Source organism: Neolamprologus multifasciatus, chromosome 17 (assembly GCF_963576455.1).
Source record: "Neolamprologus multifasciatus chromosome 17, fNeoMul1.2, whole genome shotgun sequence".
Taxonomy (NCBI): domain Eukaryota; kingdom Metazoa; phylum Chordata; class Actinopteri; order Cichliformes; family Cichlidae; genus Neolamprologus; species Neolamprologus multifasciatus.
In genome coordinates this window covers 24232239-24246377 of record NC_140455.1, presented here as the reverse complement: position 1 = coordinate 24246377, position 14139 = coordinate 24232239, and the positions used below count along the sequence as shown (strand labels likewise).

The following is a 14139-nucleotide window of genomic DNA, read 5'->3' as shown; positions in this document are numbered from 1 at the left end:
CTATTAACAGCTCTGTCTTAAAGACAACTTAAAACATCTGAATACAAATCCCGCCTGACACTTTCCCTCTGAAATGGATCAGAAGTGATAATATTAAGCCCATCTGTTCAGATAAGGACATCTACAAAATCCCTCGAGTTATGTGTCACTCTAATAAATAAATGAAAACGGGACTCAAACAAACAAACATACTGTAAAAAGGTCTGAACGCTAATCCTACCCTTGGAGACTCTGCGCTGTGCCAAAAAAAAGTCAAAAGGATTCCCTTTCGCTGGTAGCATTGTGGTTGGTCAATCTGCTGTACCTGAATTAGCTCTTCAACCTGTGGGAGAGCTACTGCATGCTGTAATCTCGTTTGAAGATAAGATGAAACTTTAATCACCCCTGGAGGGGAAGTGGGCCATTGCAGCAGCACAAAAATAAGGGATGTACTAGATAATAAGACAAATAAAAAGGCCCGAGATAACATAAGAAAAAAATAATCAAAGGGAATGAAAATGTTTATTATCTCTTTTATTATCTGACTGTATGTTATTGACCCAAATTTGGGACCAGCGTGCCGTTTTTTCTGTGTCGGGATGTGTTTGTACACACCTAGCGGGTTGCTTGACCGAGACGTTTGCTGCATTGCACCATGCACTTTGGAACAAAATGAAACCTGCAAATGTTCACAGTCTGTGGCTTTCTCATAAAACGTCATGAAAGTTCTACCTGCATCAGCTGTGACCTGAGCTTCGACATCAATAGGCTGCAGCATGTTTCAATCTGTCCAACTGAATGCCTGCTGTAATGCTGCTATTAGGGATGATTTGAGTGCATACACTTTCCGGCGTAATATCATTACCATCCAAATTGAATACTTGTAGTGTCAAGCTTATATGCGTGGATCGTACCAAATAATGATACAGACAATCTGACATTCTGATAGCTTTCCCTCATTCAGCAGGTCACAATATGAGATAGTGTAGCAGCCTCTGCACATTCAATTCCCCATCCCACTGAGGTGGCAAAGATGGAATATTTCATTAGGATCTGGGCTAAACAGAATCACCGCTCTGATATATCTGTGGGAGCAGGCAGGCTAAGCAGACTAAGCATTTGTCTTGCTATTACCTAAAGCCACAGAGAGCAGTGGAAATTATTACTTGACTATCACATACATGATGGTCAAAATCCTGCTGATGCTATCTGTAGCTAAAGTCTTTGACAACCCTCTGGGGATCATCAGCCTGGGTGACTGTGCGCCTTACTTTCAACTGCAGTGTCACACTTACTTTACACACTTCATGGAAAAACACATGGGGTGGCGGATGAAGAAAACATTAACTTCAAAAAAGAAGAGAAATAGCTGGTGGACAGAAGGGTTGGTTTTTTTTTGAACATTTGGGATACCAGATACCGGAGAATGATCCCTAATCTTAGCCTCAAACAATGAAACTTGCTCTCATGAGCAAAAATAATATGCACAGAATTTTCCTTCGAATAAAAAACACTATGATCTCTTTTTGTCTGCCTTAGCTTTACCATCCAAAAAAGAGCCAATTACTTACACAGCCCCTGTAATTAACATGAGGGAAAGGAAAGCCTAATGCTGCTACAACTAGAGAATTATGACAGAGAAGCTGTCTCTAATGAGACAGGCCTTGGGGATTTTCTTCTCTCTTCTCTGGCCTTACTGGCTCCTCAGGTCTCTACAATGAGTGGTGGCACAATACCATAGCTGTCACTTTGAAGCCTATGATTTTTTTTTTTTGTTAAAAAAGCAGAAAAACAGGTGGGAGGCAGTAACGCAAATATATAATTTTATGAAGTTAGTTTACATGGAAGCGACTATTTAGAAAGAATGGTTCAGAAAAAAAGGACAAAATGTTTCCACAACAAACTGGTCCATGAATGTCAAACGCTCAACATTTTAATCAGCCAAATTCAATCAGCCAAAACACAGACAGACACACATACTTGATCACTAATTCTTCTTACACGTGATGAGAGTCCGTTATTGACTAGCGTCAGTTATTAATTGGTAATAGCAGTGGTAAATAATAATAATATGAATGCATAAGAATATTTTCCTTTTGCTTATCCAATTCAGGGTCATGGGGAGGCTGGAGCTCACGCCAAGTGTCACAAGGTGACAGGCAGGGCTACACCCTATGCACCAATGTTTGAGCCAACATTCAGTATCGGCCTTATTGAAATATATCAGCAACATCGTTTTTGAGCCAGATAATTTTAGATAAAACATTTGTAATAAAGACATCTTTCCTTAAGCTATATGTGAAAAAAATAAACGTTAGATAAGCATAAAAAAGATGTAGTACTGATATTAGCCAAGGGTTGCTCTTTCAAACGCCGAATTACACATCAATGCTTCCTTCGTTCAACATTGAAACAGAGCTGTATATTCACAGAAGTATATCTACTGTACATACTGGTGGAAAACAAAGACTTTCTAATCAAGTTATACTTCCCCTAATTAGTACCCTCATAATGACAAAGATAATATGATCAAGATCCTTATATAGCTCTGTAATCAGACTACTACTGTCCCTTTTCATAATAAAATTACCAGAGCAAATATAAATATGGAATAAATATTATTCAGCCTTATGCGTGTGCAGCTCTTTCCAGAAGGGAAGGGTTTGTCTTATGGTTGGTCAAAGAAATGCCCTTTTGGCCACAAAGGCGCTGGCCACGAATATTAAGACTGCGGGTCGGTGTATCCCCATGCTGCTCGCTAGACCGAATCAGTCTGCAGGCAGCGACCTGAAACACCAGTCAGAGAGGTGGAAGAAAGTTGACAGACATCTCAAACATCACACATGGTCAGTTATTGCTCTTTTGAGTTTTTAAAAGAATGAAGATTTTATGTTCAAGTCTAGAAAGTAGAATATTTTGTAGGCCTGACTCAGGACCCATCATTCAAGTGACAGCTAAAACTAACCCCAGAACAACTGTCCAATCATAGCTTAGCAACTGTAACCTCTGGTGAGCACAGGCAGTTAAATTAGAGTTCTAGTCAGAATCTCTGACAAAGTATTATTTTATAAACGGCAAAACCCTGGAAACAAATGATACAGGTACCAAGTCCCTGAGCTGCCTGAATAAGTCAGCCAACAACCACAATTTACACCAGACAAGAAACACAAAACATCAAAATCTGAAGACCTTTGCGGTTTATTTGCAGTTAATATGTACAAATTAAACCAAGAGCGCCGCGTTTTAACCCAACCCCAGAGTCAGTTTCTCTGCCCGTTCACTCTGTTTCTCTGGTACAAAATCTGGCACCGTAATAGAAACGTTTACGAGCTCCAGTCACAACATTTGAACAAATTCGATACTCCAAATTTGGTTAGAGTAACACTTATTAGCAGCTCTGTAATTTATTTGCACGTTACCTCGAGTATGCCAGTCAAACAAACTGGCAGCTCGCAGCAATAGTAAGGGTGATAAACAGATGTCTGATGGGGGTGTGGTGCCTCTGGAGAAGCATCCTCTAATGGATAAAATGCTATGGGTCAAACTGTGTTTAAATGCTTGAGCTGCCACAATGCCCATGGCAGCTCAACTGCAGCCAAAGTTTCAAAAAGTACTACTCTCATACATATCTGGAATTTGTAGTTCTTAGCATAAAGCCTCTTCTTTTATGCCATTTAAAAAAAATCTACTATTATATATATTGTATGGAGCCATTAAGCTCATAGCTAAGACAACCTTCCTGTTTAAATCAAGCTAGAAATGTTAACAAGTCAGTTGGAAAAGCAGTTTTTAACTAATGGCGGTATCTTAATATGCTAATTCATGTTAGTTTAATTAGTTAGCCACTGATAAAATCTGATAATGACAGTTTTCATTTTAACCAGAAAAAACATGGCTCGCTCATTTTTATGCTGGGAATTAAGGACCCATTGTTCCAGTGATAATAACAGTAATCAGAGGGGTGCAGGGACGCCGTCGTCTCTCCTTGTTATCAACCTGCAAGATTTTCTCATTTATCGCTCAGGTGTAGCCCGCACACTGTATTCTAGGTTTGGCACAAAAATGGTATCGGAAACACACTTTAAAAAAACCTTTCTGCATTTCACATTTTTATGCATATCAACACCCAAAAACTGTGCACACAATTCTGCTGGTTTTCTAACTTTACTTATCACAGGTACCAGAAGTTACGTTCTACTTCTGATCAATACCATTTTCTCACATATGTTGCATCATTGTTTTTTATAAAGGAACAGAAAACTCCTTTGTCACAATAGGGTTGGATTCAAAATGATAGCATGAGTTTTGCAGTTCCGTGCACCTCTATGGCGATAAGGCCAGCTCAATGGTGAACAACAGCTTGAGCTGTGCACCTGTCTGCGCTGTCCTGCCAAAACGGGTACAAAGCATTTAGTAGAAAAAGTGCTAGGGGAAGGGCTTGGAAAAATATAGATGGGAGGTTTGGTTGTGAGCATGTGGTGGTGAGATGAAAAACACAGCACTGTAAGAAAGAAAGAATGAAGTAAAAGGCTTTCTACACTTGCTGGTTCAACGAGTTCTTTCCACATGTGGGTAATAAGGATGGAGGTAATAACTGCAGTCAGTCGACAGGAGAGTCGGGAAAAGTGCCCCAGATATGTGCTGATAAGAGTTCAGTCCCGAGGCACATTTACTGTGATGGTGCATAGTATTGTTCTTTTTAAATATCAGATGATGGTGTGAAATTTTGAAGCTAATGTGGAGAAGATGAAGTAAATCTTTGCAGTGAAACTACTTAATAATACCAACTTTAATCTATTACTGTCTGCCTATTCTCTGATTCACAGAACAAACTGCCACCTAACAATATATGCCCTGTGTTTGATTGACTGTGCTAAATTTGCCACGTTGCGCTAAGGGCTCTGTGTTGACAGCACTCTGTGAATAAGACATACTTAGACTACTCCTTGTGGACACAATTATGCGAGTTGAGGTTTTACTCTCTTACCCAACAGTTTCTATTATCTCTAGTGTCCAACTTAAAGAAGCAGTCATTTTCAATCATAATCCAGGAGCTTCCAGCAGGCTGTCATGGGAGCGATGTGCTGCAGTATGCCCCATTAAGATTGTGCCGCCGTTCTGTTAATGCTTTCACTCCCATTTAAAATAATTCCTGCTTTGGAATAAGAAAAATGTGTAAATACTTTTTTGTGAAACCTCCTGAGAAGGATCAAGGTCTTCGTCATTCCCCCAAAGACACCAGATCATTATACCAAAGACAACTGAGGAAGCTCTCATTACAGCATCATGGTGAGGTGACCGCAGGCGGCACACCTGATGGATCTGTCTATCTGACACCGTTTCTTCACTTCCAAGGGTAGGAGACAGCAGGAGCTTGATGATGAGGCGTGGTGATGTTGAGGAGGTTTATGTGATGAAGGCCAATTAGAGAGCAAATCTCACACCTTTTCCCCTTTGCGTCTAAAAGCCGCATCTGCCAGCGAGCAGAGAGTGCCGCGTCACGCTTGCCACCCAGCACATCTACATCTGTGTCCTGCCCTGTCAGTCAACCCCCTCCCACACTCCCTCACCCTCAGCCCACAGATGAAAATGCGCACACCTCTCTAACATATGGATTATACACTCAATTTTACACTTTGAAATCCTATTTCCAGCAAGCGGTGTACTTGGTGCTGACCCCGAGTTGCCAGGGTTTTCTGACCTACAGTCTTCGCTTGGAGAAAGTGGGATGAAGTAGAGGGGAGTGGGACAGGAAGGGCACAGGGAGGAAGGGAAAAGAAAGGGGGCTGAGGTTTTAAGAAGAGTTGAGCCTCTGACGCAGATGGGGAGTGGAAACGGTTGCCATGGAAACCCGGCCCTGCCTCCAGTGAGTCAATGAGTAAGTGAGGAGAGGGAGAGCGGAGTAAATGGATGGATGAAAGAAAGTGAGCTTTTGACTAGAGGTATTTGTCTGATCTGCTTAACCTTCTTCACAAAGACTGACAAAATAATATGTAAGCAAGCAAACAATCTCACGAGCAGCACGTTTTCCTGTTTTTCATGACCAGGATAAAATAAATAAATAAAATAAAATTTAAGAAACACACAAACTACTCTTCATTCATCTCCACACCGGGCCTCATCTCAGAGCTCCAGAGTAAGCAAGGCCTCTCTGAGCTCCTCATTCAGGCTCACACTTCTACGGTTTATTGGGTTTCTCACAGAGATGCTAAATATTGAATGGCGGGACACTGGGGAGCCGTTAGACTGTTCTTATTATCCTGATTATTGCCGTCATCTATCAGACATCAGGCTATTAACCAGAAACGCAGACATGTGACAGGCTGCAAAAAAGAAAGCAGGGCCAATCACAGATACCTGTGTGATCTTACAAGTTACATACTGGACTTGCAAATCTTCTTTGCAATGAAATGCACACACTGACGCACAGCAAAAAATCCAAATAAAACAAAACAAAACAACAACAGGACTCAGGGAGAAAATAATGAGGGGATGAAGTAAAGATAAAGACAGAGCAGCAGAGCAGCAGAGCAGCAGGAAAGGAAAGCCGGAGAGAAAGTCATATTTCCTGCTATGCTGCAAGACTTCAGAATGATCCAACTGACAACTGTGGATAGGCAGATGGACGTCGAGTATGGCTCTCTCTCTCATTAGTAAACACCATCCATATTGTGCACGGCTGCCCCGGCCATTAACGCAAAGTCAGTGTCCCTGTAGGCGTCAAACTCCCCATTAACTCACAGTATCAATCTCTACTTCCTGCTATTTAAGCATATGTTGTTTGCACATGCATGTAAAGGCCAAAGAAAACAAACACATTCATACATTAATGCAAAGACTCATAAGAGGCAACTTGTGCGCATTAAAAACACATGCGGGAGTATCCAATCACACCGTTCATAAACTTTACGTCTCCATTAGCGGATGTTTGCTGAAACGCTCTTTCTTCAAGAGGGCCACCTCTGCTATCAAATTGCTTGTCGCATTCTTTGCAAGGTAGCCAAGCTGTTAGCAGTGAAGGCAGGGTTCCCAAAAGGATCACAGTGTGGGGTTCTATAATTGGGCAATAGCTTCTGTAACAAGGAAAAAATTGTCCAGCAGCTGGGATATTAACATAGATTTCGTGCTTACAGGTATACACATGTCCCTTAGTTTGAATTGTGGATAATGCTGCAAATGCTATTTAATGACAGCTATTGTATTTACAGGTCATTCCCATTTACAACAAACTTTTGGTGTTACAGCTCAGCGGTAGCATCTTGCGTTGGTCTCCGGTGACGTCTGCTCAGTGTTTCAAACATTACTGTAACAATACAGTACACCAAGTCTGTGGTTGGGTTATTTTGCGATCATAGAGCAATGTTGTCAGAATGTCACTATTTGCAGCTTACGACATTCTTACCTAACAGGTAATGTGTTTAAATCATGCTGATTTAAACTGTTTAATACAATTTAACACTTCTGTGAGTGCTAGAGGCCATCACTGCTTTGAACTGTGCGATAGTCACCACAACAAGCGGTAAAAAAGAAGTCCGACCATACGGACGGAGGAAATTACCTACCCGTTGCACTTCAGGATTATAAATTTTTTCCTCATAAAGTCTTTTAATACAACATGATGTTTATTTTGCCTATTTATGTTCAAAGTGGTGGGAAATAATACATATAATGAAGGATGGTATGTCTTCTGGCATGGCTACCAGGCCAAGGATAAGTCTCCATTATGTGAGAGTGCAGTATCTTTCGTAGTCAGATCAACCTTGTCATGTCCAGGTTTAAAAAAAAATTGTGAGGCAGATATGCTCAGCTTCCATCCATCCATCCATCCATCAATACAATGTCTAGGACACAGGAAACACCTCACTTAAGAGACACCAAAGAGGCATCCTATATGTATGTGTTTAAGTCCCAGCGTGGCATTAGGTATCGCACAAGCATTAAAACCAGAGGAATCCAAGTATACCAATCCCTGCCCACCAGTTCTCACTTAAGACAGCAAATGACTGGAACACCTCAAACCATATGAACCCCAGTGGCTCATCCTGTGGCAGGTGGGCCCACAGGAGGTTTCAAAACCGATCATGGTCTATTCCATTATAAGGACCAAATTTTCTATTTCTATAATTAATTCAGTAATAGCCTACTATTAAACACTAATAGTCTGCTCCACTGGCTCCTGACTCTGGGCTGGGACCCTACAAAGCCTAGTAATTTAAAACAAAAAAAGGAAAGTGGAAGATTATTAACATTAATGGAAACAGAACAGATAAATTAAATTATATTACTCAGACTCTATTTTGATCTTTGCCTTTTTTTTCTTGTGGATTATTGAATCATTTCTGGCATTTTAAGCTTTTGTATAGATGGCTTAAACCAACATTTTGTTACAAATAGACACTCTAGATCTTGTTCTAAGAGGACATGTTACTTACATTTCTAAGAAGTTGAAAGGAAGTGACAAACTGAGCATCTCCTCCCTTTTCTACCTCCAGATGGCCTCCTGATCATCAGCTCTATTATTCAGAGACCATCAATGACACCACATAACTAAGTGCTTTATTGTGTCCACTGAGATAAAAAGGAGTGCTTGAAGTGTTCTTGTATGAAGAAAGTAAAGTAAAAGAGAAAAATCAGCCAGGCAAGGAAAAACAAGAGAAGAACAAATATAATGAGTACATGAAAGACTCAGTGGCGTCTGGGAAATGAGTCATATTATCCTGATGACCTTGATATTTTTAACACATTTTTGTTTCCTTGTAACTGAAGCACTGTGCATATTTATATTTGATTTGGTATTCGATGGGGAAACAAGAGTAACATTTGTATTTTTTTAATCTTTCAGTTGACCTTCAAGTTATTTACTCTAAATATTTAAACACTTGTAAATTAGTTCAAATATTTATAGCATCTTTCAAATAACTTTCTGCTCAGCTCAGCTCAGTTATTAAATGAAAGCACAGTCAGGAGTCACTCTGTTGTTTAAAAATATATATTTACTCCATTGTTATGTTCTTTCAATTCACTCTTACCTAAATAATTTAGCCAATACAGCACACTTAGGTCTCATGACTAGTCTGCACACACCTTGCTTCACTCCACTTTCTATCCCTCCCATCAAATCTATATGGATTACCACAAGATAGGCCTGATTTCACATGGGCTCAGGCTATTAACGCTCTGACCTTGGATTTCAACCAGGCAATTTGTCTAAGAGCTGGCACAGCCTTAGCTGCCCTCGCTGACTCCATCCAAGCCTCACAATTGGTGTGAATGGCAGTAAGTCTCCGACTGTCTGCCCGTCAGCCTCCATCCCCACGAAAAATGTCCTTTCTTTACCACTCAAGAGTTACGTGTGAATTGTGATGATGAACTACTTCACATCATGCCTTTTCTCTCTCACCCCTCAACCTCCTTTAGATTCATCACACATCTCGGGAGTCTTCAGTGCAACTCTTTTTTTTTTATCAGTTTGAGAGAGCGGGCTTTACTTCATCAATCTCCCAGTGGTTTGTCCACAATTAGCTCATTTAAGTCAAATGCTCAGTTTAAACCTGGCATATTATCAGTATCCTAAAAAAAGGTTTGCACAGTGTGTAAATATGAATAAAAACACAAACCAATGATTTGCTTGTCTTTTAATCCCATTATTTACTAGAAATAGTACAAGCACAAAGAGAAAAACAAACTTTTGGCTGCTCTGTTATTCCATAGGAGTTGCCAAAATGAACGGATCTGCTTGTTTGATTAAAGATCCTCTCATTTTTCTGGGCTTGGGACTGGCACTGGGAGTACACTAGCTTGTGACGTGCCGAGGCTGGGTTTGTATTAACCAGTACACCGCTAAGCAACTAAACGGTGCCAGTATAAAAACATAAAAGAGAAATTTTGTCTTTAGAAAAATAAGCTCATTTATGCCTGATTCATCTCTTCACATTAAACTTTCTGCTGTTTGGAATCTGAAATAACTTGTTTGAAGGGGAAATGTCTTCCTATTCTTTACCATGGATAAGATTTCAGGTGCTTAGTCGCAAAGGGACACTTGTTGTTGTTGTTGTTTTTTTCCAATAAAATAATCTTACATTGCTTAACCTTAAAATATTGTCTGAATGGCAGCACATGTTGCTCTAAAACTTGTAGATATCACTGAGTATTAATGGTGCCTTCACAGATGTGCAAGTTACAACCTACTATTAAAGCCACTCTGGACTTGGAGGACTGGAAGACAACGTTCAATCATCAGACCACATGACAGTTTTCCAGTTGTCCTCTCTCTGGCCAGAGAAGGTGGCATAGTGTTTCTGGATCTAGTTTATATTATACAGCATATGTTTTTTTCCTTGGTAGAGACTTAGGATACATTTGAGACAAACTGAGTTTTCAGAACTGTTCCTCAGCCCATGCAGTGATTTTCTAATGCAGTGCCACCTGAGAGGCTTTCAGTATTGGTTTTCAGACTTATCTTCTGCCTACAGATTTCTTTGGCTTCACGAATTGTTTAATGATATGACTGTATGAGACAATATCACTAAAGTCTTTGCAACTATGTTATTAGCTAGGTTATTCTTAGCTAATCCATTTCACACAGCATCCCATTTTTTTTTTTTAAACAGATGCGTACACAGGACATTTGAGACTGTTGGAAGGATTTTTCTCATAAGAAAATAAAGTACAAATGAATCTGGTTGAAATACACTCCAGTTGAAGACCAACCCCCGATGTGTCTTGTCCACGTTGATTGCTTCGCAGTCATAGTGCATTGTTTCTTCTCAATAACATATGTTTTCCATATCTAAAAAAAGAACACATCTATGCATCCAGATATAAAAGGCCTAGTTCAGTCATGACTAAGCCCTCTTCCTGTCAGCAGCACTAAAGCCCATTGTTAAACCTTCATTAATGCACCAGTTAACCTCTCTTTGCCACCCTCTCTCTCCCTCACCCTGTATATGTAGTCAATTTCCCTATGTGGTTATGTGTATATAGCCCGTGTCCCTATCATCAAGCTTCATCCCCTTTCCCCCGTTCCTTTTCGTATTTCTTTCCCTCCATTTGTTCCTCCATTTGTTCTCAGCCTTTACTGTTCACCTCTTCTCTATCTTCACTGCCTCACTGGCAGTGGCTCTATGAGTGGTTATCAGAGAAAATGATGCTTGTATTGTAATATAAATAGGTCTCTTTTTGTTTCTCCTGCTGCATTCTGTGCAGTCAGGGAGACATAAAAGTGGTTCCAGTGATATTTGCCTGCACCTAGGCTTGAAGAATGCACCTCCATTAGGGTATTCAGGGGGGAGTTAGCCACTAGACAGCTGGGTCTAAATGCACAGCTAGGCTAACAAAAAGTGTGCGCAGATAAGCGTTTACAGACAAACACCCTTTAATATCACAGTCCTTTAATGGACAGCTGAACATCCAGGAAACAAAAAGAAAACAGGAATCAGAATAATACTTACTAAATATTGTGTTTTCTTAGCCCTAGCACATATAACATTATGTGATAACCTGATAAAAGAAAATGTCTTCCAGCATACAATATTTAAGACTTAGATAAGCATTCAGTTTAAAAAGATATCCTGAACCAAGAACACCAAGTATCAATAGCTTAAAGCCCTCCAAATCTTATCTTTGATTGTCTACAGAGCACTTGGTTGCAGCTCTGTGTTCTTGTGAGGCAGTTAATGCAGCTAATTAGAGACAGAGCTGCAGTCAACATTTGATTTTAAAGAGTCGAACTTCCAGACAAGGCTGATTCCAGCTAAACTAACACTCCAGCAGCTCAATCGATCACCGCACAGATAGATATTTGGGGGATTTGGGGCTGAAAGCAAAGGGACATGGCAAACAGGGAAAGAAAATATCACATCACGTACTCACATCAGAAGGAAACTTCAGTATATTCAGCAAATACTTGAAAAATACTCAGAAGGGAAACAGTTCACGCGAAGCAAGAAGCTGGATCGACCTGTCAGGATGCCCCTGTTGGCCCCCTGTTCCTCCCACCCTCTCTGCATGTGTATGAGTTCTGCTGCATTCAAGCACTAGACAACGTACGCGGCGGACTATACACAACAACCTATTAGTTTGTTACATTTTCTGCAGCTCCAGAAACCAACCACCTGCAAGAGTACTGCCTGCCCTCAGGCTTGCACTCTGTCAGCGGGTATGTATAAAATTGCCTGAAAATGTGGTAATATGTTGAACTTGACCTCAGCATTAGATCTATTCAGTCCATTGCTCTTGAGCTTTTGAAAAAAACACAACAGACTGCACAGCTGCCAAAGATGTGAAAGCATTTTGAATCATTAACGCAAAGTGAGAGAAGACAAACCTGTTGTTATTATATAATTGGTTGTTGTGGCTTTCAGTGAGTTTTATACAAAAAAGTTTAGGGTTTAGGGTTAGGGATAATCCTCAAGGCTTCTGCAGCAGTACATTTTTCCACATTAGAATACAGTCACTAGGAATATAAAATTGCAAAAAAAGAAAAAAAAAATCATAGCCTATATATTTTTTTTAAAGTTGCAGGAAATGTAGACAGCCAAATTCATGGCAGGAAACATTTTTGTAACTGAAAATACCACAACAGTGCATATAAATGGCTCCACTCACTCCACTTGAAGGGTAAACATTGCTGCTGTCTCTAGTTGACAACAGAACTGTTAGCAAGCTAAACAAAGTATTCAATCCATATGTACACACACGCACAGGTATTTTGGTAAAGTGAGCTTTTCTATGTGCTCTGGTCTTTCATCCACATGTAAATGGTATTTCGGGCCACTAAAATCAAAGCTTTTGAAAAAATACTTCTGTGTTTTGATGAGGAAAAGGAATTTTTGTCTTGCAAAGTCAAAGGTGTGCACCTTTATCTCCTTTTTTTAATGTTAAATTGTGCACATTGCTATCACCTCCAGCCTTCAGATTGGCTAACAATTCATACAGTTAGGGTTATATCACCACATGTTGCTCTTGACAATGCTCTTAGTGTCTTTATGTGAAAATCTCCATCTTTAAAAAAAAACCCAGTGTTTGTACACGTGGATGTAGTCTCATATTTGTTAATCTACAACAACTGACAAATAACCTGGCATACACCTCTGAAGGAGAGCAACGTGTAAACATGGTTTGACGAGGTGTGTGGACAATCAAAAGAAAAAGAAAAAAGGAATTAGGAAAAGAATGCCGCTGGTGCTAGCGGTGCTAATTTCAGCAACACTTGGAAACCAACCTGACGTCATACGTTTGCAATATTATGCACACATTATGCAATATGTCACAATTTTCAACAAAATTTACAATGTGATTTGATCACTGAACAATGTGATTATTGGCTTTAAATTGCTCTTAAATACGTCATCCTGGGCTCAAGTTTTGAATATTTTGATATTGTGAGACTAGTCTGCTTGTCATCTGATTTTTTTCTCTCTTTAATTTACAGGACATCCTTAACCTTGATGTCATCAGTGACATCACTGTGGTCTGAAACCTCGTCACAAAAAGTGGGTATTTAAACACCATGTAGAGGGCAGTGAAAGATGCTATTGAACAGCGTGGGACACTGGAGATCCACATGCAGACATTAGGCCTACTTACAGCTCTGTTACACAGCTGAACCGACAAGGTGGATCTATGGTCATCCTATGTCAGGCAAGGTCCAATGTGGCCAAAAGAGAACTGCAGATGTGAGCCAAACACTCATTTATGTCTTGTTTTTTGGCAACTTACCACATTCAAACTGTCACAAGAGCGAACCTGGAGCTTTTACTGCCCCCTTTGAAATTGCACACTTGGCTTTATTGATGATCTACCCTTGGCAAAGCACTGAATGTAAGTGTCTCACTCAAGGAGGTGAGTGAAGGGAACAAGGATGGACAAAGGGAGGTCATGTGAGAACAAGGTAACTCACAGGGGACGGTGCGGAGGTAGAGGTTGTCCCGGATGATCTGCTGCAGCTCGTGGTCCACTGAGCCTTTCTGGAAACGCAGGTTGAGGTAGTGGCGCAGGTCCTTGTCTATCACGCCCCCTGGAGGAACACAAAGGTCAATAATCAATAATCGAAACCATCAAATTCAAATAAATGCAACTGCTCTAAGACTGATACCAAAATTTGTTCCAGTCAAGTTATAAAAGGAAAGAGCCTAATCAGCCTTTGATCAGAAATGGGGA

At 40.3% G+C, this 14139-nt stretch overlaps 1 protein-coding gene across 11 annotated transcripts in view; it reads right to left on the bottom strand.

The window, feature by feature from the left end:
* magi2a (membrane associated guanylate kinase, WW and PDZ domain containing 2a) overlaps window positions 1–14139 on the bottom strand; it is a 274050-nt gene that overhangs the window by 169721 nt on the left and 90190 nt on the right. For all 11 annotated transcript variants that reach the window (XM_085138367.1, XM_085138368.1, XM_085138370.1 and 8 more), the window contains exon 2: window positions 13880–13996. In XM_085138367.1, the coding sequence (XP_084994493.1) occupies window positions 13880–13996 (117 nt within the window). The remainder of the gene's footprint in view (window positions 1–13879; window positions 13997–14139) is intronic.